This window comes from Myotis nattereri (genome assembly GCF_964212035.1).
Source record: "Myotis nattereri genome assembly, chromosome: 1".
Taxonomy (NCBI): domain Eukaryota; kingdom Metazoa; phylum Chordata; class Mammalia; order Chiroptera; family Vespertilionidae; genus Myotis; species Myotis nattereri.
In genome coordinates, this window is record NC_138075.1 from 134,662,076 (window position 1) to 134,688,779 (window position 26,704).

Sequence of the window (26,704 nt, forward strand, 5' to 3'; positions counted from 1 at the left end):
AGTGTGAGAGTGGCAGCGCCCCAACCCCCTGATCGGCCCTGCTCTGTGGGTGATAGAGGGTGGCGCCCCAACCCCCACCCCACGGGCCCTGCTCTGTGTGTGATGGGGTAGAGCCATAACCTCCCCATCGGCCCTGCCCTGAGTGTGACAGTGGTGGCACCCCAACCCCCTGATGGGCCCTGCTCCGTGCGTGACAGGGGGCAGCGCCCCAACCCCCAGATCGGTCCTGCTCTATGTGTGACAGAGTGCGGTGCCCCAACCCCACCCCCCCACCCCCCGCCCGACAGGCCCAGCTCTGTGTGTGACGGGCTAGAGCCATAACCTCCCCATCGGCCCTGCCCTGAGTGTGAGAGTGGCGGCGCCTCAACCCCCTGATGGGCCCTGCTCTGTGCGTGACAGGGGGCAGCGCCCCAATCCCCTGATTGGCCCTGCTCTGTGAGTGACAGGGGGCAGTGCCCCAACCCCCTGATTGGCCCTGCTCTGTGCGTGACAGGGGGTGGCGCCGCAACCTCCCCATTGATCCTGCCTTGAGTGTGACAGGGGACGGTGCCGCAACCCCCCAATCGGCCCTACCCTGAGTGTGACTGAGGGTGGCATCACAACCTCCCAATCGCCTTGCTCTGTGCATGACAGGGGGCAGCGCCCCAACTCCCCAATTGGCCCTGCTCTGAGCCCGACCAGGGGCTGCACCTAGGGATTGGGCCTGCCTTCTGCCCCCTGGGAGCAGGCCTAAGCCAGCAGGTCGTTATCTCCCGAGGGGTCCCAGACTGCGAGAGGGCACAAGCTGGGCTGAGGGACCCCCCTCCCCACCGAGTGCACAAATTTTTGTGCACCGGGCCTCTAGTAGGTATATAAAAGTCTAAGCGACAGAATGACAGGACAACTGAACAATCAAGCGACCAGTCAACTGGTTACTGTGACATGCATTGACCACCAGGGGGAAGACTCTCAATGCAGGAGCTGCCCCCGGGTGGTCAGTGCACTCCCACAGCGAACCTCCCACGGCCAGCTGGGCAACCTTCCACGGTCCCTCCCCCCAGCCAGCCGGCTCCACCTTTCAGCCTCGATTGCCAGCCAGGCCGAGGGACCCCCACCCATGCATGAATTCATGTGCCAGGCCTCTAGTAGTTTTATAATATAAAATCTTAATAACTCAGAGCAGGTGGTTGGCAAGGAAATATTTGATTCCCAGGTTAAGTGCCTTGATGACTGGTAGTACCTCAAACTGAAATAAAGATCACTTGAGAAGGAGATATTTTGCAAGACAACAGATAAGAAATACAAGAAAGAAAAATTATATCTGAGGGAAATATCTATTATATTGAGTAAGGATTATCAAAAGAGTGTGTTTCCTGTGACCACTGGGAATATTGATGCCGAAGAGGTAATACAACTTCTATTCTGATGGTAAGGGTGGCACAAGGCATGGGGCTGTGCTGACCAGACTGGTGGGGAGACCTGGATCCCAGCTCCTCACTCCTATGTGGCTTTGGGTACACTTGTCCTGCTTTGGACTCTACTCAAATCTCTTATACTAGCAGCATCTGGCCTCTGTGTACCCCCTACCACTTGCTAAGTAGCCTGGCCCAGCACTAGTGGCAGCCCACCTTGGTTCACAGCTTGGTTTTTCCTGGGCATCTCCAAGCCCAACACAAGTAGCAGCCATCTGCAAATCATGTGCTGGGTGGCCCCAGGCAGGGCACAGATAGTGGCTGACTTTGTACCTCCCGGAGGCCTCATAGCCAGTGTACCCAGCAGACAGCTTCAGACCACACAGATTACAACCGTACAACCTCCATGAGCAACACATTCAAGGGACAGACTTGGTAAGCACCAAAGCCCCACTGAAGCAAGTCCTGTTCTATAGAGCTGACTCCTGCACAGTAGCATCTCCACTGTAGTCAAAGGCCAGCCCTCATAGCCCACTGGGCTGGGGGACCAGTTCCTCCCAGGGATGTCAACAGCAATCATGGTTCAACTGTAACAGGACAGTGCACACAATCCACACAGGGGCACACCTGGAGTGCCCAGCTTGGGTGACTGTGGAGGATGTGCAACTGGGCCCTTGAGGACACCTACTACAGAAGGCCACACTACTACATTGGAGAGATGTAGCAGCTCTAGTATATAGAAACAAACACAGGGAAGCATCTGAAATGTGATGACAAAGAAACAGTTCCCAAATGAAAGGATAGGAGAAATCTCCAGAAAAAGAACTAAATGAAATGGACAAAAACAAACTACCAAATACTGATTTCCAACAATGGTTATAAGGTTGCTCAAGGAACTTAGTGAGAACTTCAACAGCATGAAAAAGAACATAGAAACCATATAAAAGAACCAGTCATAAATGAAGGATACACTAACTGAAATGAATAGTAACTTATTGGGACTTCAGAAGTAAGCGTCCTTCATCTCCTTAACATGGTCTTAAGGTATTTACCCCCAGCCTTATCCTAATATCTAACAACTTAGCTTCATAACGACCGAAGGCTCGACTGACCAGAAGTCAGTCCTGAAGTCATTGCTGGGTTGCCCTGGGGACTCAGCACTGACTGCCGAGGGGGCTGTGGAATAGGCCTGGAGAGAGGCCTGAATAGAGAGGCAGGGTCTGATCCACAGCCTCTGTGGCAGCTGTTGATCAGCCCTTGCCCCTCTCTTTCTCTCTGGTCTTTGCCAGCAGCTGCGCCTCTGTCTCTCTCTGGGCCTCCGCAGTGGCTGCTGATCAGCCCTACCTCTCTGATCAGGCCCAGAGATAGGTCCAGAGATGCTGACTGGCATAGAAACCGACCAATCAGTACCTAATCTGGGTGAAGTGCAAAGGCAGAACCTAAGGTGGGGACTGAGGAGGAGCTTTAAGGGCAATAGCTATTTGCTGTAAGGTGTAAGAAAGCAGTTCTATTTTTTAATGACCGGTTTGGCAGTATAGTGCATATGGCTGGCTATCAGTCCAGATATTGGGATTATGTATTTTTGTCTGCCAAGAGAATCTTCTCCTGCTGAAAAAGGCTTCCCCACCCCCATTTAAGCAATCCTATCCTATATAATCTATCTATACTGATAAAAGGGTAATATGCTAATTAGAGCAGGTTGACCAGCCATCTTCCAGACATCCGACTTCCTTCCGGACAAAGCCATGGTGGGGGGGACCGTTGCAGAAAGGGTAGTTGGGGGTGAGTTCAGGCCAGCATGAGAGGGCCATTGGGGGTAAGATCAAGCCAGCAGGGGAGGGCAGTTAGGGGCAATAAGGAAGGCAGGCATTAGAGGTTAATAGTGATCAGACAGGCAGGCAGAGGGGTTAGAGGCAATCAGGCAGAGGCAGGGGCGATCAGGCAGGCAGGCAGGTGAGTGGTTAGGAGCCAGTGGTCCCAGATTGCGAAAGGGATTGGGCCTAAACAGGCAGTCAGATATCCCCCAAGGGGTCTCCAATTGGAGACGATGTGGGTTGGGCTGAGGGAACCCCTACTCCATGCATGGATTTCATGCACCAGGCCACTAGTTGAGATATCAATGACGTATAACATTAAGTGTATGACATACAAAGTAGTGATTCTATGTATATATTTATGGTAAAATGATTACTATAGTAAGGTAATTTATCACACTTATCATTAACATTTTTTATTGTCTGTTTTTTATTGTGGCCTCCTCATCAATCCACTCTTCTATCCACCCAACAAATCCTATTATTCTCCAAATGTGACTGTTTTATGCCATAGTACCTTCATTCAAGAACCTCCTAAACATCCTTCCAAGCTTAATTGGGAGTCAACACTTCTAGGAAACTTTCCCTGATCCCTCTCTCCAGTCAAATCCAAATAGTTTTTCTCTGGGTAGTCTCTGTATTGTAGCACATGTCACAGAATAACATCAATATTAATTTACTTGTCTAACTTTTTCATGACACTATAAACCATGTCAAGGGAAAGCAGGCTGACTACTTTGACTGTTTTAGTCAACACCTGGCATAGTGCTGGTCTCATGCCAGGGGACTAATAGAAAAAAGGGACATCATGCATGATGAAAAGGCAAGATAACAAGATTGAAATATTTTATGTTTGGACAAAAAGAGGAGATTCCTTACAAATAAAGCCAAGCTGAAGACAAAACCAAAGTAGATTGGTGATAATAATAAAATTTTGAGAATAAAATACATTCTATTTTGTAAGCTTCTATAGATAGAATTTTAATGATTTTGTGAATTATTCCCTTATATATTATATTCTTAATACATATACACAGATATAATATTTTTATTAACTTTGGATATGTTTTACTTGAGATGTATGAAGTTTCTTGTAAAAGAGAAAAAAAGACACAAGCCTGGCTGGTGTTGCTCAGTGGTTAAGCATCAAGTTATTAATCAGGAGGTTATGGTTTGATACCTGGTCGATGCACATGCCCAGGTTGTGGACTTAATCCCCAGTAGAGGGCGTGCAGGAGGCATCTGATTGATGATTCTCTCTCATCATTGATATTTCTATTTCTCCCTCTCCCTTCCTCACTCTAAAATAAAAACAAAACAAAACATATCTTTTAAAAAAGATACAAAATATCTTGATCTAGAATTTATTTGGGGAAATAACTAGGCTTAACATTAAATTTTCTCATGTTCTCTTTAAAGTGGAGATCTAAATCTCTTGCCAGGGATTACTTTGCTGTCTCTTTTAAATTAAATACAAAGTTTTGTAACCAAACACAGTCATACTATTAGCTAGGACTCATGGCATCTGAGAACACTTTTGGCAAGTTAATTAGAAAATGTAGATTTAAAAAATTAAATTATTTTTATTTATTTTATTATTACATTATTTCAAAATTCAATTCTTAAATTCAGTAATGTAATTTTCTATCAAAATTTTCTAAAACATATAAATATGAACACCCAATAATTCCAGTCAATAGAATCAGCATATTTCAAGCCTGGTATACAATGAAAGGATATGATAGGCTTTTTAGGAAGTGGAAAAATCTGCTGTTAAATTATCCTGGACTAGATCCTTTTATTGTCCATGTTCAAATAAAAACAGTTTCTTTTTAACAGCACTTAACTGTTGTAGCTTGTACTATTTCCATTTCACTACTAGGACTGCTTTAGTGTAATTTCCAGTTCTGACATTCTGTATTCATATTATTAGAAAAACAGACAATCAGCCACAAAACACTCTGGTGGTGTTCGTTTACATTTTAAAATACTTCTAACATGATTGAATTTAGATCAACCTTTTTATCACAGACCAGTGATGCTATAAATAACCAATCATGGCTGATGAGCAAAGCTGTAGAATAGTGCAAAGGTCAAAGAATGATAATTCATGATCATCCTTAACAAAGTATATAAGGCATTACAATACTGCTATTGAACTCTGGTGGCAAAGCACAGGGAAGTAATGGCACAACATGAATCTTCTCATTTACAAATGATCGTGAGGAGGTTAAGAACTAGTATCAACTCCTCTGCTCTCTCAACAAGTGCGTAAATCCGAGGGTCAGTTTATAGATAGTTTTAGACACTGTAGCTGGTACTTACTCATGTTCTATTACTAATTTAATTTCTAGCTCAGTACAAAGAGGCTTTTCTTTTTAAAAAAAAAAATGGTGCAAAAATGGAAGTATTTAAAATCTCAAGGCAGCATAGCCTGTGACATCTGGAAAGGTATTTCCAGATGTGAATATTTACATACAGGAATCATTTAAGTTTAGACCCTGATAATATTGAAAGAGCAAGAATCTGATGGAAAGCCTTGACTCATATGCATATTTACAATTGTCACTTATATCTGACAAGCCTATTTTCCATTTACATTGACTGCTTCCTTGTATATCTGCTTTACACCAATTTTAGATTACAGAATAAGCAAAACTGCTTTTCAAAGGAAGGTATTTCAGAGAAGTTGTTTCTCTCTTACAGACATTACACTTTGAGACAGTGATAGACTTCTGCTCACTCCCATTTCTCCTTTCAGTTTCTATATTCCTACAACTAAATTTCCTAGCAGATAAATAGGGAAGGAGGCTTGAATATATCTGTGCTTCTCAAGCTTTTTCATATTAGGGAACCTACAGAAAGTGATAGTACCGGTAAGATACACTGGGCAAATTAGAGGGGATTGCAGGGTGTGTTTCTATATATGATGTTTTAAGATAAAAAGTCATAATAAATAAATCTATTCACTGTAAACATGTCTAGTTAACACTGTTAAAAGAATTCTTTTTATTTTTGTCTAACACTGAAATCAATAAAACAATAACAATATCAGTAGTGTCACAGGTTAATATTTACTAAGCATTTTTGTATCTTTCATCTTATTTCTGTTTATAATGTGTATCTGCCTCTCTGTCTGTAGATCCTTTCCTTGTGTGCTAAATGATCCCTGCTTCATTCTCTAGAATGAATCCAGGTACATTTGTTACAATTGGTGAACCTACAATGATATATCAAGCCACCCCAAATCCATATTTTACATAATAGCTCACTCTTGGTGTGATACATTAAATGGGTTTGTACAAATGTATAATGCCATCTATCCAGCATTTTGGTAATAATACCGAGTATTTTCATTGCATAAAAATCCTTTATGCACTTTACCTATTTATCCCTCCCCTACTCACACCTGCAGACAACCACAGATCCTTTGGCTCTCTGCATAGGTTTTGCCTTTTCCAGAATGTCATATTGGAATCATACAGTGTGTAGCCTTTTAAAATTGTCTTATTTGACTTAGTAATATGCATTTAAGGTTCTCATTTGCCTTTTCATGGCTTGATAGCTCATTTATTTTTAGCTGAATAATATCTCATTGTTGAATGCACCAAAGTTTATTTAGGCATTCACCTATTGAAGAACATCTTGGTTTCTTCCAAGTTTTGGCAATTATGAATAAAATTGCTATAAACATCCACATGCAGGTTTTTGTGTGGACATAAGTTTTCAACTCTTTTCAGTAAATACCAAGTAGTATAATTTCTGAATCATATGGTAAGAGTATGTTTAGTTTTATAAGGAATCACTAAATAGCCTGCCAAAGTGGCTGTACCATTTTGCATTCCCACCAGCAATGAATGAGACTTACAATTCCTCCTCATTTTCTCCAGAATTTGGTGGTGTTAATGTTCTCGATTTTGACTATTCTAGTAGGTGTGTAGTAGTATCTCATTGTTGCCCTAATTTGCATTTTCCTGATAACATATGCTTATTTGCTATTTTTATATATTCTTTGGTGAGATGTCCAGGTCTTTGGCCCATTTCTTAATTGAGTTGAGTTATTTGATTTTTTATTGTTGAGCTTTAAGAATTACTTGTGTATTTTGGCTAACAGTCCTCATTAAATGTGAATGTTTTATGTAAGCTTGAGATAAATGTGTAATGTGTTGTTGTTGAATGAGGTACACTATAGGTGTCAAATATATGCAGTTGATTAATGATGTTGCTTTGTTCAACTATGTCCTTACTGATCTTTTGCCTGCTGTAAGTGTCCATTTCTGATAGAGGGTTGTTGAAGTTTCTAAGATAGTGAATTCATCTATTTCCTTAGTAGTTTTTGCTTCCCTTAGTTTGGTGCTCTGTTGGTAGGTTTATGTACATGAAAGATTGTTATGTCTTCTTGGATTGTTGATCTCTATAATGTTTTGTCATACCTTTTATCTCTCCTAACTTTTTCTAATATTTTTTGAAAGCTGTGTCAGAAAATTTCTATTAGAAGTTATCACTTATCTAGTGAGTCTCAAAATCAAGTTTTGTTTCATTCACTCATTTGACAAATACTTTTTGAGTGCTTACCATGTAGCAGTTTTGTGTGTGTGTTGTGTGTGTGTGTGTGTGTGTGTGTGTGTGTCAAAAGTGTTAGGAATGTGTGATTTAAAACAACAACAAAAGCAAGAACAGTATAATAGGCAATTATTATACCACTCCCAACTCCAGAAGAGCTGTTTATATTAAAAAAAAAATGTGTGTGCGTGTCAATGTTATGTATTGAGTTTCTCAAATACATTTGACTAATTCCAACCAAATGTTTCCCTACTAGCCTTTTTCTTCCTTTTCTTCTTCCTTTTTTTACTAAAACATCTGACCTATTTTTTATTCGCTATATTTTAGAAAATGAGTTGTTTAAAACAGGTGTCACAATTTTGTTTTAATCTTATAGTTATTTATTTTCCCCAGAGTATTTATTTTGAGAAGAAAAACAAAAGTGGAATATCTATTTTTCTAGGTATTCCTTTTGGATTGACATTTTGATTTAGTAACTTGGAATTGTAAATACCATTTTAACTGTTAATGTAAGTGGTTTAAAGCAGAGTCTCAAAAATTAGCATATACAGAATAAGCTGGAGAATTTGTTAAACAGATTGCTGAGCCCTTCCCCAGAGTTTTATTCAGTAGATCTGACTGAGATATGACCCAGGAATTTGCATTTTAAACAAGCTCCCAGGTGATGCTGCTGGTTCAGACACTTCTCTTAGAGGAGAATGAGTGTAGAATATAAGGCATGGGGAGATCGATGGATCCAAGTCCTGGCTTCAAGACTCATCTAGGGAATCACCACTGGCAAATTATTTAATTTTAGTTATCTCATCCATGAAGTAGTAATGATTATAATCCCACTTTTGAGGTTTGTTATGAGTGTCCAATGACAAACTGTTATTTAATATTTCCTAATTTAAAGGCTTATTAATATAAAAATTGATCTAAAAACTTACAATATTTAACTCAAAAGCTAGTTTTCCTTTGGCTTAAAAATCTATTTTATAAAAAATATATGTACATTAGTGAGCCTTTTAAAAGCCTGTTTTAGAATTAGAAGATAAATAGATACAACTGATTGTGTAATTTATTAAACTTTTAAAATTTTCAGTTACTTTTTAATGTTTTTCTACTTGCCTCACAAATAATTGTTCTCCAGTGAATGTCATATAATATTGAAACAGGAACTGTGGTTGCTTCTAATTAAAATAGTTGCCTTTGGTACCTTTGTTATTGAATTTTGAGCTGGTAAAAACCCCAGGTGGTTATATAAAATTACAACAAGTGTTCATTACTTCATTTTTATTTCATGAGACTAGGAAAGAGAAATCCAAACACACTCTGCTAAAATTGTAAGTCCTTTTTTAAAATTGAGATGCCTTGCATTTGTAAAAGGGATGCTTTGTATTTCTGCTAATCAAGAAGCTATTAAAGTTCATGATAACTCTTAGTAGCTAATATCAATCAGTTATGTTAAAATAGCCTACAATATTATAATGAATCAAAATATATCTCAACCTAAAGAATAAGCTTGGAGAATATTAGTATGACCTTCATCTGGTATACTTACAAGATCAAAGGTCAATTTACCTAACTCATAAATATTTTAATTTGTTCATGCAAGAGTATTTTTTTATTAATTTAATTAGAGTACCCAGGAGCTTCTCAAATAAAGAGGGGAGGGCAAGATCATATTTTAATTGCTTACTCTGTGTAATGGTAAGACTTTAGAAACTGATCTCCTAGGAGACTTTTTAAAAAATAGCATGGACTATAAATCAGATCTCTTTTTATAATGACTTTTTAAATAACTTGTACATTATCATCAATGATCTGTGCATTTGCAACACCTGGTGTGTAACACTACTTTCTTTAAACTTTTACTATGTGGTTTATGATGTTTTATTAGGAAATGTATGTTTCTATAAAACATTACTTAATGCTTTATATGAGGAAAGACAATTTGAAGGCTGGCAGAGAGATGCTGATATTTTATGGGTGACAGCACAGTATGTGTGATCATTATTGCTGTTCTCATTTTAGGAGGGGAGTTGATTTCCGTTATAGGTACATGGTTGAATAATCTCATCTCGAACACAGGCAAGTGTTCATTGCAAGTTGTGTAATTCTTCATTTTTCCAGTAGGAATTGTACGTACATCATGTGCCCTGAGTTAATGCGTATATGATATACTGCTACACTGGTAACTGTGTTCACAGCACGGTATAAACACACACATGCAGTTTTGTTGTTTGAAATTTTCAAATTGATCTCCTGTCATGCCTCCCTTCTTTTCCTTGCTGGCAAGGGAGTATTGCAATGATTTATAATTATATAATTATAACTATTTTATTTTATATTTATTCTCGTGACTGAATTATAATGGATTGGGGAAATTACTATTATTTTCATTGTATACTTTTTGGGAAACAAACACAGAGACCTCCAGTTGAACCACAGGTGAGATGCTTTTTATCATTGCCAAAATTGTGACTTTTAGTCACTTAATTCCTCCATGGTCTCCAGATCTATTAGCTTTGCTCTGTCTTTTTAAAGTTTTTTTTTGTTGTTGTTTTGTATTGTTTTGTTTTGTTTTTATCCAGCCTAGAACACATTACCAACTTGTCATCTGAATTTCATCTGAATCCGCAGTTCTACCACTCCCTTCATCTTTTATCTCCACACGTGTTCTACTAACTTTAAACTCTATTGTCTATTTTCTTTATCAAGTATTTTGGAGGGTCTACTCTGAACCATGCACTATATAGGAAACAAAATATACATGGCCCCAAACATAGATATAAACATTTTAACATTTTGGAATATTTCCTCCGGTTCTTACTTGTATATGTGTAGTTACATAATATGTACTAGTATGTATAACAACACATACACATATACACATATATACTGTTGAACATGTGGGCTATTGCATGCTATATGGTAGTCCATCAATAAATATTGCATTTATGAAATGTGGTACGTTTGCTTTCTCCCATTCACCAGCTTTTTGATCATCATATTGTTACTTTTTGATAAATAGAAATTCTTTATTTGAATTCAGCTCTGTTTCCAGTGTTTCCCCTTATGGTTATCTATACTAATAATAGAGGAATATTCAAATTGTCCAGGATACTGTCACAGTAACAGTAACAACCAAACAGCAGGCTGTGTGGGGCAAGAAGGCCGGCAACGGGGTTAGTGATGGACGACCAAATAACTGAACAGCAGGCTGTGTGGGGTGACCAGGCCAGCAGGGGGCGGCAGTTAGGGGCAATCAGGCAGGTAGGCAGGTGAGCAGTTAGGAGCCAGCAGTCCTGGATTGTGAGAGGGGTATCTGACTGCCGGTTTAGGCCCATCCCGGGGACATCCCCAGAGGGGTCTCGGACTGGAAAGGGTGCAGGTTGGACTGAGGGGACCCCCTCCCACCATGCACAAATTTCATGTTCCATGCCTCTAGTTTTTATTTATTATTTAAAGAAACTTTCTAATTTCTACATTATAAAGGTATTATTATATTATCTATAAAATAAAAGCATAATATGCTAGTTAGACTGGACAGCCAAACGACCTTAGGGTGTCTTTCCGGATGTCCTTCCAGATTACTTTATAGATGAAGCTGGGGTTGCGAGGGCCGAGGCAAGCCGCCGTGACTGCGAGGGCAGAGCCCTTTGCATGAATTTCGTGCATTGGGCCTCTAGTCTTAGATAAGCTTCATTGGTTTACCTTCCACATTCCTAGTACAATCTACCTAGAATTTATTATTTTTAAATGCAGGGAAATAGATATCAATTTTTTCTTATTCTCACACATGACTATCTAATTAATTTAGTCCACACTGAAAATATTGTCCTTTCCTTCACTGCTCTGATGAGCCAAACTTCGTAAATCATGTGTACAAATATTTGTGGATTTCTTTCAGAACTATTCCATCCATTTCTCTGGCCCATTTGTCTGTCTTTACTCCAGTACCACACTGTCTTGATTATTCTACCTTCATAATGAATCCTGACATCTGATAGAATAATTTTGGCTATGCTTAGTCCTTGGTATTTCTTTCTTTCTTAGAAATTAAAAATATTTTAAATTACAGTTGACATTAAATATTATATTAATTTCAGGTATACAGAATAGTGGTTATACATTTATATAACTTATGAGGTGGTACCCTCAATAAGTCTAGTACGTACTTGATAACATAATAGTTATTCTGTTTGAAGCTTGTCCATTTCTGGGAAAAATGTCTATTAAAATTGTTTGAATCTCAGTGAATCTTTAAGTCAATGAATTATATGTATGTTTTCTTTGTTCTTGGTATCCCTGGATATCTGGGATATTAAGACAAAAGGAACAAAGTTGGAAGTGCTTACTCATTGAGACACAATTCAGAAAAATTAATGTAAAAATCCTCTCTTAAAAATGGTCTTAATTTATATCCTCTGTGGTTTGAAGGATGCTAAACTCTTAACCACAAATCACTGCTACCATTTATTAAATATATAAGATATACCAGGTACTGTGTCAGATGTTCCACTTATTTTATTTCTAATTTCTATGAAAACCATACATGGAACTATCCCATTTTACAAGTGAAGAAACTATGTTCTGAGAGGTTAAATAAACTACCTGTTGTTTGCCCACATAGTAAATGATGATGCTAAACCCTGTGTGTCTTTTGCTCACAGTCATATTCCCAGGGCCTTGGACAGGCAAGACTGGAAAGTTTAAATCAATAAATATATGGTGATTGAATGAATACTTCTGTCTTTCTATTTCCTATTAATGACTCACATTTCATTGATCAAATTATAAAACTTTCAAAATGAAAAGAGTTTTAATAACTATCAAGATTAAACTTTATACTATCTAGCATCATATTTAGATGAGAAAGTGGTAAGAAATCTAATTAATCAAAGAATGCCAGAATGCCCAAATTGTGAAGAATGTATCATAGAAATGTATACTTGAAACCTATATAATCTTATTAACCAATGTCACTCTAATAAATTTAAACTTTTAAGAAAGTTGTGTATTGCCAAGGATGTCTTAAAATTTTATTTTCTATTTTTCTGAATTGACAATTAAAGTAGGGGCATAAACACTATCCTGTATGGCAAGATTACATTGATATTTATTTGTTTCCACCGTTATTTCCTTCTTTAATTTGGAGCTAGGAAAGAAAAGACACAATAAAATTATCTACCAACTTAGTAAAACTGACCTAAATTAACAAAGAATAAATTTGAACCTGACAGCCTTTATATCTATGAGAAGAACCCCAGGCCAGTTTCCATTCTGTTTTTTCTTTAATGCTTTATTTATCAACATATATATTTATTTATTTTAATGCCCCCTTTTAAGGTATTCGGTGCTTCAGGGTCTCATTTTAACTTACATGAAAAGAAGCTCTACAAAGCTATTCAGAGTATTGGCAGTATCATTGTCAATAAAGCAACCAAGTCATTACAGATTAGACCTGGTAATTTCAGCCTTTACCATAATCTGCACACATTGCACCAATTGATACATAGATTCAAAATCAAAATAGAAGAATTATTTTTGCTGAAGGTTATGAGTCATCATTATGCTATAAAACATTGTTATAGTCAGGAAAAATTGTAGAATGATAAAATATGCTAAATGACAAACTATATTTTGTGATTTTCTGTTTTCTTTTTATCTTATAAACACATCATATTTTCCCTAGAAATACCACAGATGGCTGGTACCTGTATGCCGATAGCTCAAATGGAAAATTTGGTGACATGGCTGACATCCTCACTCCTGTTATTTCACGCACGGGACCAAAATGTACCCTGGTGTTCTGGACTTATATGAATGGTGCCACTGTTGGCTCTCTCCAGGTATTGCTTAGAGTATAGCATTTTTAAAATTTGTTATATAAAAGTTCATAAAGTATAATTTACTGTTATTAAAATGTAGTCTAATAAATGAAAATGGACAATTATCAACACTTCAACATGGTATGATTGAAAAAATACTTTAGCAGAATTGGACCTGCATGGCTAGTCAGATATATATTATTTTACTGTTGAATTTATGATTATGGTCTTTATGCTGAGTTTACAGCTTCTGTGTTATACTTGAATTGTTTCATTTAGATTTCAGTAACAGTGTTCAGAGACTAGTACAAATGACTACACACTTTAGTAAAAGTTGAATGTGCATCCTGCATGTTGTTATTTGTAGTCGTGGTGCTCATTCTCCGGGAGTCTTTTTCATATTGTTTCTTAGTAAAAAAGGTTACATTGTTTCAGACTCACAAAAAGTTGCCAGAATCTCACAGACAATATACCCTTGCTCAAAGATCTTATTTTGTGTTTATTATCCCAGGAGCATCCTTTATAGGAAAAAAAATCAGTTTAATACAGAATCAGATGTCACACCTACTTGTTATTTCTTCTTAGTTTCTTTCGAACTGGAATGATTACTCGATTTTCCTGAGATTTTTATGAGACTGATATTCTAAAAAGTGTAATTCAATTATTTTGTAATGTTCCTTAATTTGGATTTGTTGAATATTAAGCTTTTTTTCCCCTTTAACATCACTAATATTGCATTCCATTGGTTAGTACATGATGTCAATCAGTCTCATTACTTCTGTTCCCTTTGCTATCAATAAATATTTTGTGAAGAACTATTTTGAGAGTACGTAAAATCCTGACCTGGATTCAATTTTGCTGACTAGTTTTTCCATTGTTTAGTATTTTTAATGGAATTAAATTTACTATGATGATTACCTAATTGTGATTTTTCCAACTCCATTATTTTGTCTATATCTATAGGTTGGTATTATTTTGGAAGAACAACAACAAAAAACCCTCAAAATGTTTTCTCTCCATTTTTAAATCCATTTATTGAACTATATCAGTGTGGATTCATGGATCCTATTGTATTCAATTTCTTATCTGTTGCTTATTTGCTGTTTTTTTAAATTTTCACAGATTTGGTCATAGGAGTCCCTTTAAGCTGACTTGTATATTTCCTTGACAAGCTCTTCCATCTTTGAGTATTTCTTTTCATTATGGACAAAAAGACGTTCTAGATTCATCTTATTTTTACACTGTTCCATAGTTGGAGTTAGCTATTTCTCCGTGGAGCCTGGGTTTCTTTCCGAAAACTCAGTTGTACAGGCTAACCAGAGAGAGGTTCTGGAATCTGAATGCACATCCTTAGAGCCTGTCTTACCATATTGGAAATGCCTTATTTAATATACAGCTTGTATGTAATACGTATAGATACATCATTTACATAGAAGCCAACTCAGTTTTTTGAAGCATCTATATTTTTACTCAGTTTCATAGCTTATATAAAATTTTCCAGAAAGCCATGTCTGAAAAAAATAAATTCCAGCATTTCTGAACTGTTTACTGTGAGCAGTTTTAGATCAGAGATATATCCCTAAAGGCAGCCATAGATAAGGACTCTCCCTGTGTTGAATACCATTAATTTATTTACAAAGAAGTCTGTGTTTAGCACATTTGCAAGGAGATTACACTTGGGTTATCTGCTTTCTTTTTCTCAATAAAGAGAGAGAAATATAATGCAGATCAGCTCTTTAACTACTTCTTACCCAGTAACTTGATTGTAATATTAATATTAGGTGTTTCCACCTTCCCCAATTTTATTACTGTCTTATTCTAGGCTTTTCCTGGCCATATTAAACACTTATTTTTCCAAATAAAATTTTAGATAAACATATTATTTCAAAACTGCTGTTTTCATTGAAAACACTTTTAAGTGTATAGATGAATTTTAGAAGAATTGTCTTCTTTATTATAGATGAGACTTCTTACCAAAAACAATTTAAAAGTAAACTTGTTTGTATACCAGTATATGTATGTGTGCATGTTTAACAATCTGAAAGTACTGTAGTCTAATAGTCTGTGGATTGAGGTTGCAATTTATCATTTGTTTTACATTGATTTTTAAAAATTATCTTTAGGCAAAACAATACTATTTATTACAAGTTTTTCACTAGAAAAATGAAAATCATTTACCTACTATATTTTATAATTGAGATGATCTAAAATATGCTTTCATTTTTTTAGATAATATTTTGTATTAGTAGATGCATAACTATCAAATAGTTTAAATAGTAATACATCTGATCCCTATTTTCGTGCATGGCTGAATAACACTACATGTTGCATTACTATGTTCATGAATACATTTTTCTTAGTGATTTGTATATAGAATAATATTCATACAAAGATCTACTCCCAATACATTCTTTCTAGTATCCACAAAAATGATTTTTTAAGAAATTATGTTTTCTTGGTTTCAATAACATGATGAATTTTATAGACTGAGAATTTAGTGATATTTTTGCTAGGCACATATTATTTAGTAAGTCAAGACTCTAAAAGCTCTACAGCCATTTGAACTTTTTTTTATAATGTTCCACTAATGAAACCACTAAAAATTACCTTCACTTAAAAAAGTCAGAATCATCACAAACCCTTCTGAATAACTCCTTGATTTGTATCCATCCTGTTTTTTAAAAGTATTATTATGAAACTATAGGCCTGATGCACGAAATTCGTGCAAGGGGCTCAGCCCTGCAGCCCCGGCTGCCTTGGCCCTCGCAGCCCAGCTTCTTCCAGAAGGTCCTCTGGATGGTTGTTCTGCTGTTCAACCTAATTAGCATATTAGCTCCTTATTATACAGAATGATTTAAAAAACTACCTGAGCCCATTCTTTTAGAATGTGGACTTGGTTCTGGTTTCGGAGTTTTTTTAATTTCTTCTTTTTTGATTAAAAAATTACATATGTCTCCTTCCCTCCCCCCGGCACTGACCTCTCCCCAACCGCTCCCATCCCCCAGCGCATACCCTCACCGCCCCAGTGTCTGTGTTCATTAGTTATGCTTATATGCATGCATACAAGTCCTTTGGTTGATCTCTTAAACCTTCAGTTGCTCTCTTGATGACTCATTTTGTATCATTCTCAAAGAGTAGCCTGATAATTTGTCTGCTGAGACTAATCTGAATTTTCCCTAAGAATGAGGATATAGTACCGTGATGAAAATGTAGTTTCAAGGCTGTGGTATAGAGAGGTCTTACTAGCACAGCATGAATAGGTATGTGCTCATATCACCCACGTGTGTTGTTAAAATTAATTGAGCTCCCGCTGTAATACTCACTGTCCCAACTGAACCTGAGAAGATGATCATTATCAAAAGAGTATTTTAGTAAGTTGTGCTTTTATCAACAACATGGATGTTATTTAATATATAAAATTCCAGTTGTTACTGCTGTGAATTTTTTTTTTTAAAGCTAAGGTAGGTCCTGGCTGGGTGCTCAGCTGGTTAGAGTGTCATCCATATAACCCTAGCTTGTAGGTTCAATCCCTGCTCAGGGTATACCAATGAATGCATAAATAAGTGGAATAACGAATCAATGTCTCTCTCTCTCTCTCTCTCTCTCTCTCTCTCTCTCTCTCTCTCTCTCTCTCTCTCTCCCTCTCCCTCCCTCCCTCCTGCCTTCCCTCCCTCTTTCTTTCTCTCTCTCCCTTCTTCTCTCTTTCAATAAATTAATCAATAAATTTAATTTTTTTTTAAAAAAAGCTAACATAGAGTTCTTAGCTAAATGATGCCCAGATTTCTTTGGACTTAAATAACAGATAATCATGCTCACTTTTATTACACAAAGCTTGTGAGGTGCCCTGGGACATAGTGCTGTATAGAAAACAAAGATATCTAATGAAAACTGTCTCAGCTTTTCTATCAGGGACTTCATGTTGGTATTAAAATAAAGTAAAAACTTGGAAAATTCTACATGTTTAAAATTTATCACGATAAAATATTTCAGCACTTCATACTTGATTTATCTCTGCAGGTACTGAGCAAAAAAGACAATGTTACCTCTAAATTGTGGGCTCAAAGTGGACAGCAAGGTGCACAGTGGAAAAAAGTAGAACTATTTTTAGGCATTCATTCACAAATACAGGTTTGTAATCCAAGTACTTGGGTAGTAAGTTTTGTTGATTTTCTTCTTTAATCCTAGTTTATTTTCTTCATTCATAGTCTTGTCCTCCCATTACAATTCTAATGTGCTGTATGAATACATATGGTATTTTCCATAGGAAATTAAAATTTCAGAATGTTCTTATTTTTCCAATTGGACAAACATGCTTCTGGGAACATTGAATTTTAATGACAGTTCTACTCCATTCCACAAGCAGTCTCCCATTTGTAAAGAGCACCCCCCTCTACTTATAAATACGCATATTCTAAGAGACTATAGAGTGAGTACATTCATTTTTCAAAATTTGATTGAAAGGACATATTTTTTGAAGCATATTGTATTGTTGAACCTTATTAGAGATAATAGATTCACGTAACTCTAAAATATTTTGGAGAGAAACAAAATTGTGTGATGTATTTATGTTTACATAGATCATAATACTATTTGGAGGATAAGATATATGTAAAACAATTAAAGAAAAGAACATAGATTAAAATGTTTAAAGTGAAAATAATTATGTGCCAAGATATTTGGTATGGATTTTATTTTTTATGAATTAACAAGAAAGCAAGAGCTCCATGAATGTGTGTGTGTATGATTTAAAATTTTATTTTTTGGCAGAATGGGGGTTTTCTTAGAAGATGAGGCAAATATCTATTAGCCTTAACTGCTCAGGGCTTAATTCTACGAATTTAGAATCACTTATCTCTAGATAGAAGCTATATTTACTAATGATTACATTTCCAATCCTCTGTCTATGCAGTAGAAGGGGCCAATTCTTCTGTTAATATTCAGTAACTGTATCTACGATTGTCTGATAGATCAGCCCCTCTCAGCTCCTGTGGAAGCACAGGCTAGGCTAGACACAGCCGTATAAAGGGATTGATACAGCATTATCCCCAATTTCTTGGAAAGATAGGTGTAATAAATCCCATGTATGTTTGGCCTCACTGGAATCTAGTTTTCTAATGGGTCATTTATAGATAATTTAGGAAATTAGTAAGAAATAAGTTCAACCTGAAGAAGTAAATATTAGAAAGCAATCTAATGGCCTTGCACATCCTGAAAGATATTATTCAGCGATTCTGCCTTTTAACCTCCATGATCTTTTAACGGAGGCAAGAAGAAGCCTCAGCAACAGCATGTAGAAGATTTCATTGCTGTAGACATAGGCTGCACTTGAGGGAATGGAATCTTAACTAGTTTTATGTAAGTAGAATATTTGTATGGCAATATCATGTCAAAAAAAAAAAACAGTAAAGGGGATGCAATCAAGAGGAATCACAAACTAATTTAGCCTTTCCAAAGTTAAATATTTCACATATTGAAATTTGTTGTTTAAATCTTTTTGTGTCATCCAATCAGTTATTCAGTAAAAACTTATTAGCACCTACTGTGTGCAAAGCAAAGTGCTACGCAGGGGAGCTAGAGTGTGAGCTGGGCCATCGCCCAGGATTCTTTCATGTTTATGATATCATTTCCTTTAGTCTCAGAAAGATGAGTGGCTCTAATTCTTGAGTGAAAGTATAAGATAATTTTAGAAATTACATGCTGATTCAACACTGGGTAGTTCTCAGAGTTTTGTGTGGTAACCTTTACTCTGATGTAAACAGAATCTTTAATTATAATAATTTTTACAACTAGAGCCATCACATACATAACACGAAATGCTAAGTACTATTCTATGAATTCAAAAATACTTCTTTAGTTTTCACAATAACTGAACGAGGTACATACTATTATTGCCGCATTGTATAGATTAGAATACAGAAATCCCTGGAAGGGAAGTAACCTGCTCTAGTTATATAACCACAAGACAGCAGAGGCGAACTTTAAACATAGATAGTCATCTACAAGTCCATAATCCAACTGCTGTGCTCTATCGCACCCCAAATTTAAAAAAAATAATTGATCCTGCTTTCATTCTACCAAAAACTATATCATAATTGCTCTTTTTAAAAAGTTTAATCACATTTAATAATAAAGTCTGTGGAATCTTAACCAACAGTGTATGGAGCATTGTGATATAATTGATGATTTGATCATTTGGACATGACAGGCAACTGAGATTGGATAGTAGATAAACAAGTTAATGTAAGAGTAATTGAGTTATCTGGTTTCTTATTCACAGAACATTGCATCACATATTTAAATGCTTAGATGTATCCAGATACTAGAGCACCTTTTTCAGTTTTCTAGGGTTCCATTTACCTTTTAAAAAGTTGTAGTCATTATTATTCTTCCAGTTTTAACACCTTTTAATCACTTCCAAGCTCTTATTAAATCTTATAAATTTATTTTTTCTTAGCACATTTGCTCTGAAGAAAAACAATTTATCCTCTTTATGTAAATTTATATAGGAATTTACATATAAATTGTATTTATTTATTTATTTATTTATTTAATGAGAGACACTTGCTTTTCAACTATTCTATCCACTCATTTTAAGAGGAAAGCACCTAGCTTTTCACACAGTAGTATAGAAGCATAACATGTATTAAACAACAACAACAAAAATTATAATAATCTTTTTCAAGAAAAATAATTATATATATATATATATATATATATATATATATATATACATATATTTGGTCAAAGGTGTTTGGGTGTTTGGTCTCAATAAATATTTTGTGTAAAATCACTGAGGTAACTCTGTATTTCTTGTTAACTAATTTTTAATTGTTCTAAATTTACTTTAGGATACAGGACTATTTCTTATGTTAACACACAAATCCATATTCGGCCTGCAGAGAAACTCTGAATTAGTTTCACGTAGAAATTTGACACTAAACAATCTGTGACTTTTTATGTTCTATGAAACTATGCTCATTATTATTCTAAGCAGGGGTCATGCATAAGCTGAAGATAGCCTTTCTGAAAACGATAGCGACTCCTGTTATTTTTCATCACTTCTAGTTCTATTGCAGTCCATATAAGTGGGCGCTCACTACCAAACAGTGACACACATGACAATTGTGTTCATCACATACATTAATCAAAGGCAAATCAAAATAATGTGAGTTCCAAACATGTGGCCAATAAAAAATACCTCATGTTATTGAGATTTGATATCTTGGGGTGAACAGATCTGAGGAATGGAAATAATTGGGCAAAATAGAGTAAAGGATGTGCTTGCATCTCCTTTCTCTTGGTATATCCTGTGCTTGGACTGGCCTCCTGCTTCCATGTGTGATGAGGCTCTAAGAAATGCACAGGGCTCGTTTAGGATCTGGGAGCTGCAGAGACAGCAATGATGGGTTGGTGGCTCCTGCCAGAGTTCCAGGCCATCTACCCCCCAAATCAACACAGGAGGCAGTGATGTTGGTGATGCCACTCCCACATTCTTACGTGTTGAGGACGGTACAAATCTAAACGATCCCCAAGCTTCTTGGGTCAGTTTCATTTTGCGGCGTTTTTATCAGAGTCAAATGTTGTATTTAGTGGTTGCTCCAAGTTTTGCATATGATGGACACCCTAACTGAAACTGATTTTCTTCCCTTCTTCTCTCTCTCTCTCTCTCTCTCTCTCTCTCTCTCTCTCTCTCTCCCCCCCTCTCTTTTTCTCCCTCCTCCCCTCCCTTTAGATTATCTTCAGGGCAAAACGCAGCGTCAGTTACATGGGAGATGTAGCAGTGGATGACATTACCTTTCAAGATTGCTCTCCCCTCCTCAGCCCAGACAGGAAGTGCACTGCTCAAGAGTTCATGTGTGCTAACAAGCACTGCATTGCACAGGACAAGCTGTGTGATTTTGTGAATGATTGCACTGATAATTCAGATGAGACTACCTTCATTTGCAGTAAGTAAAAGTTTCTGTTTCTAACTTTTGCCTTTATCTACCACAGTCTTACTCAATTCCATGCATTAATTGCTGCACATACAGAGTATGTATATAGCTCAGCAGCTGAGGCAGTTAGGGTCAATCAGAAAAAAATATGTGCACCCCTATGTTCATAGCAGCACAATTTATAACAGCTAAGATTTGGAAACAGCCCAAGTGTTCATCAGTAGATGAGTGGATAAAAAAGCTGTGGTATATTTACACAATGGAATATTATGCAGCTATAAAAAAGAATGATCCCTTACCCTTTGAGACAGCATGGAGGGACCTGGAGAGCATTACGCTAAGTGAAATAAGCCAGTCAGAGAAAGACAGGTGTCATGTGATCTCACTTATATATGGAATCTAATGAACAAAATAAACTGATATACAAAATAGATCCAGAGACATGGAAGCATAAAACAGTCTGAGGAATTTCAGAGGGTAGGTGGGGGTGGGTGGATGGGCAGGAAGAGATCAACCAAAGAACTTATATACACATATGTATAACCATGTTACAGACAATAGTGTGGTGAAGGCCTAGGTGGATAGGGTCAATGGTGGAAAAAAGGGGGACATCTGTAATACTTTCAACAATAAAGATAAATTTAAAAAAATAAATGCATTACTTTTTTCTCTCAACACCTAATTTAGAACCAGAAATCGCTTAAAACTAGATGACGGATTGGTGTGTGTGTGTGTGTGTGTGTGTGTGTGTGTGTGTGTGTGAAGGAATTGGAGATAAATTGGAAAACACAGAAGGGAACAAGTATTTTCCATGTAAAATAAATTTTTGAAAACACACACACCACACACACAAACACACAGTAAAACATCCATCAAAACTTATTCATGCAGGGTTATCAAGCCTCTATGCTTGGATGCATTTCAGAGAGTTGTCATTCCTTCATGTAAATTATGAGATGTGGTTAGTTGTTTAAAAGCCAAAAATGAATGCCCAGATATTACATAAAAAAGGCAAAATGGTCTCCTAAAGGAGATACATATCAACTATGTAATATTGTTTTAGGAGATTGATTTATAATAAACAAACCTATTAAAATATCCTTAGCTCAATGGGCCATATATGCTCATTCAGGTAAATCTGTAAAATTGTACAATGTAGCCCAGTTGTTGCCTCATTTCATTGCAAATGAGGTGAATACAAATGATCAAAATTAAGTTTGACAAAGTATTTCACTCTACTAGTAATGATTTCTGTGCTAGAATATTACAGTTTGCCCCTTTTTGATCTCTTGAAACCAAATCTGGTATATTAAGAATAACTTCAGTATAAAGAGACCTCACAGTTATATAAAACTTTTAACTTTCAAAGCCCTTTTATATACTAATCTCCACAGAATCTTCACAGCAGTCCTGAGGGGTAATTGGGAAATATTTTATTAGTGCATTCCACAGAAGTTATGAACAGCAGTGCTTAAGATTTTGTCAAAGTTCATCATACTGGTATTGACAGAGTGGATCCTAGAACCCATGCACTTTAATTTATGAACCACTATTTTGCCCAAGCTACCATACTACTTCTGTGTAACACTGAATCTTAAAAAATGTTACAGATTACAAATCCTATTGATATCATATAATTATTTGTTTCTTCAGTTGTGGATTCTTTCTTATAATATACACTAGAGGCCCAGTGCATGAAATTTGTGCTGGGGTTGGGGGGAAAGTCCCTCAGCCCAGCCTGCAACCTCTCCAATCCGGGACCACTGGATCCTAACTGCTCACCTGATTGCCCCTAACTCCTCTGCCTGCCTGCCTGATCACCCCTAACTGCCTTCCCCTGCTACCTGATCGCCCCTAACTGCTCTCTCCTGCTGGCCTGATTACCCCTAACCACCTCTGCCTTGGTCCCCGCTACCATGGCTTTGTCTGGAAGGAAGGCAGGACGACCGAAAGATGTCCGGTCGACCTGTTCTAATTAGCATATTACCCTTTTATTAGTATAGATTTTTACCATATATGAACTGAGCAAAAATGGCAAATCTCAAATTCTGTATTAATATTAATCTCTACCTCATGAGTATTTTCTGATGTATTTATAGTTGTTTTCTGCATCAAATGTTTTAAAACTCTTCATTGCCATTTTCATGTGAATATCACACAAATCCATTAGGTTATCAATGAAACAGAACAGATATTATGCTTTTTTGGGTCATGTTGCCAATGTATTTTTTCCAAGATGTAATTTAATGCAAATTTTTTAGTACTTAAATTATCAAGTATTTTCTGACTAAATTTTTCTTGAACTCTGTATTTAGGTTCTAACATTGTGGAAATTTCTAGGAATCCTCTGTGTTTGGGAAAGGTTGTTGGTTTAAGTTCCACAGTCTTTGGATTTTTGGTTTTTCGTTTGTTTGCTTTCTTGAGAATTCTAAGTGAAGACTGGACATGAATCACAATTCTAAGAAAACTTCTGAAATATCATTAGGTAGAAAAATGCCACGTAGGAATAACAGAAATAATTTAAAAACTCAACTATTTTGAAAGGTGTAGACTACCTCTGGTAAAGAAGAAAATAATCCTTTGTAAACAAAAGTAACTGCTGCTTTAATTTTCACATATTAATGTAGATTCTGAAAGTAAAATCTAGAAGAAAAATTAGAATATTATTTATTACTTTATAATAGAAGTACCGTGTCTAAAATATATGATATAGCCAAAGAAGAAAGTGATTTCTATATCTGAGAACTCTAAAATCTAATTTGAACATATCTTTGCCATGATATAGAGGTTTCTTTGGAAAATAACCCTATTTTTGTTTTTCTGTATGTTCTAATGAGCATATTTATTGTTGATACACAAATAGTAGTATCTCAGGCATACTCGAAGTAATTTAATTCACTGTAATTAGTGAGGATGTTGGATATTTGATCATCATAATTGATAAGTAATCTGAACCTAATGGGCAAATGTAATACTGCAGTACCAATTGTAGATATCTATTGTTTTTAAGCACACACAGAACATTTACCAAAAAAAAAGTGTGTATAATTAAAGCATTGAGCAAATTTAAATAATTTCAGGGGGTTAAAGTAAAGATTATCTCTTTTGAATTACACTGGAAATCAATTATGAGACAAATGCTAGAAAACTGCTATTGGGAAGGAAAAAGACAGACACAGTTAGTAACTCATACCCCCCACCCCCCTAAAAATCACAATAAAATTAGAATAGGTTTTAATAATAATGCATAAAATCCGCTGGGATTTAGGTAAGTGAATACTTAGAGAAAAATGTATAGACTAAAATTTATATTAGAGGCTATTAATATTGCAAGTTAATGGAATAGAACACATGTTGAGGGATGTTTAATGAACCGAAGACGCAGAGGTAAGACGAGCACACAGGATGATTGATGCTGGACAGAGGGCTACAGGTCACTCAGGCATGTAGCAAACTCCGCACTCTCACCATCACTTTTATTGAGGTTTGGTACAGGGTTAGTGCGTCAGCAGTTAATCAACTAAATCTTGTTTTGTTCTATATTATTACAATAGCATATTAAAGACAAGTTGTAGCTGTGCCCTCCCTTTCTGCTCTACACCCACGACTATTTAATCCAGGGGTCCTCAAACGTTTTAAACAGGGGGCCAGTTCACTGTCCCTCAGACCGTTGGAGGGCCAGACTATAGTTTAAAAAAACAACAACTCTGAACAAATTCCTATGCACACTGCACATATCTTATTTTGAAGTAAAAAAACAAAATGGAAACAAATACAATATTTGTATTTGCATGTGGCCCACAGGCCATAGTTTGAGGACCCCTGATTTAATCTTAGCCTTTCTCAGGGAGGTATATGTTCCTGGAACTCAAGATTGTGTGCAATCTTGACCCAGTGTGACTCACTTGCAAGTCATGCTGTGCTCTTGATAGAACATTCATTGCTTCTTGATAGGACTTCAGATACTTGTTTACAAATGTCCAGCTACAAACACAAATATAAGATAGAGAGTATTTGCAAAGACTGATAAAATTTTCAAAATCCTGTCAAGAATGATCAAGAGAAATTAAGAAGACAGAAATATAAAATTAACTTAACATATTTATTGAGAAGTTATGTGTCAAGCAGTGTTTGTGTAGTATGCATCAATAAATAAACAAGCAGAAATCCCATTCCTCATAATATTGTGTTAAACAGATGTAATCTCTGTCTCTACACACACACAAAAATATATACTAGAGGCCCGGTGCATGAAATTTGTGCACTGAGGGGGGGGGTGCCTTAACCGGCCTGTGCCCTCTTGCAGCCCAGGAGCCCTTGGAGGATGTCCAACTGTGGACATTCTTAACGCTGCTACGGAGGCAGGAGAGGCTGCGCTCACCAGCCATTAGCCCGGCTTCTGGCTGAGCAGTCCTCCCCCTGTGGGAGTGCACTGACCACCAGGGGACAGCTCCTGCATTGAGCATCAGCCCCTGGTGGTCAGTGCACATCATAGCAACCGGTTGTTCTGCCATTGGTTGATTTGCATATTAGGGTGTTATTATATAGGATATACAGAATATATATATAATAAATGAGAAAGATGCAAATTGACTGCACCTCCACTACACCCCAAGCCATGCCCACCAGCCAGTCAGAGAGACTATATGAAAATTAACCCAACCAAGATGGTAGGCAGCAGCCACGGAGCTGGAGCAAGCAGGAGGTTTGGTTGCCCCGGCAATGGAGGAAGCCAAACTTCCCACCTGCCCTGGCCGGCTGTGACCTCCTCTCAAGGCAATAAGGTTTTAATTATAGACGATAAATAAATCCCAGATACCTGCTTCCAGCCAGCCTCCACTGGGAGCTTGGGTGGCTGGGAGGCATGGCCAGCCTACAAACAGCCATCAGCCCCTTACCCAGGCTGGCCACACCCTCATGAGGTGAGGGTCCCCACTGGAGGGCTTGGCCAGCCTGCGAACAGCCATCAGCCCCTCACCCAGGATGGCCAGGCACCACAGCAGGGACCCCCACCCTAAAGGGGATGTGGCCAGTCTGAAAATGGCCCTCAGCCCTTCACCCAGGCTGGCCAGGCACCCCAGCAGGACCCCCACCCTGATCCGGGACACCCTTCAGGGCAAACCAGCTGGCCCCCACCCATGCAATAGGCCTCTATCCTATATAATAAAAAGGTAATATGCAAATTG

At 37.1% G+C, this 26,704-nt stretch overlaps 1 protein-coding gene across 1 annotated transcript in view; it reads left to right on the forward strand.

Annotated features, from left to right (window-relative positions):
- MALRD1 (MAM and LDL receptor class A domain containing 1) overlaps positions 1–26,704 on the forward strand; it is a gene marked incomplete at both ends in the record, with an annotated part of 616,248 nt that overhangs the window by 216,880 nt on the left and 372,664 nt on the right. Inside the window, 3 exons of the mRNA XM_081103892.1 lie at positions 13,449–13,605; positions 17,602–17,712; positions 21,317–21,530. Coding sequence (XP_080960018.1) covers positions 13,449–13,605; positions 17,602–17,712; positions 21,317–21,530 — 482 coding nt within the window. The remainder of the gene's footprint in view (positions 1–13,448; positions 13,606–17,601; positions 17,713–21,316; positions 21,531–26,704) is intronic.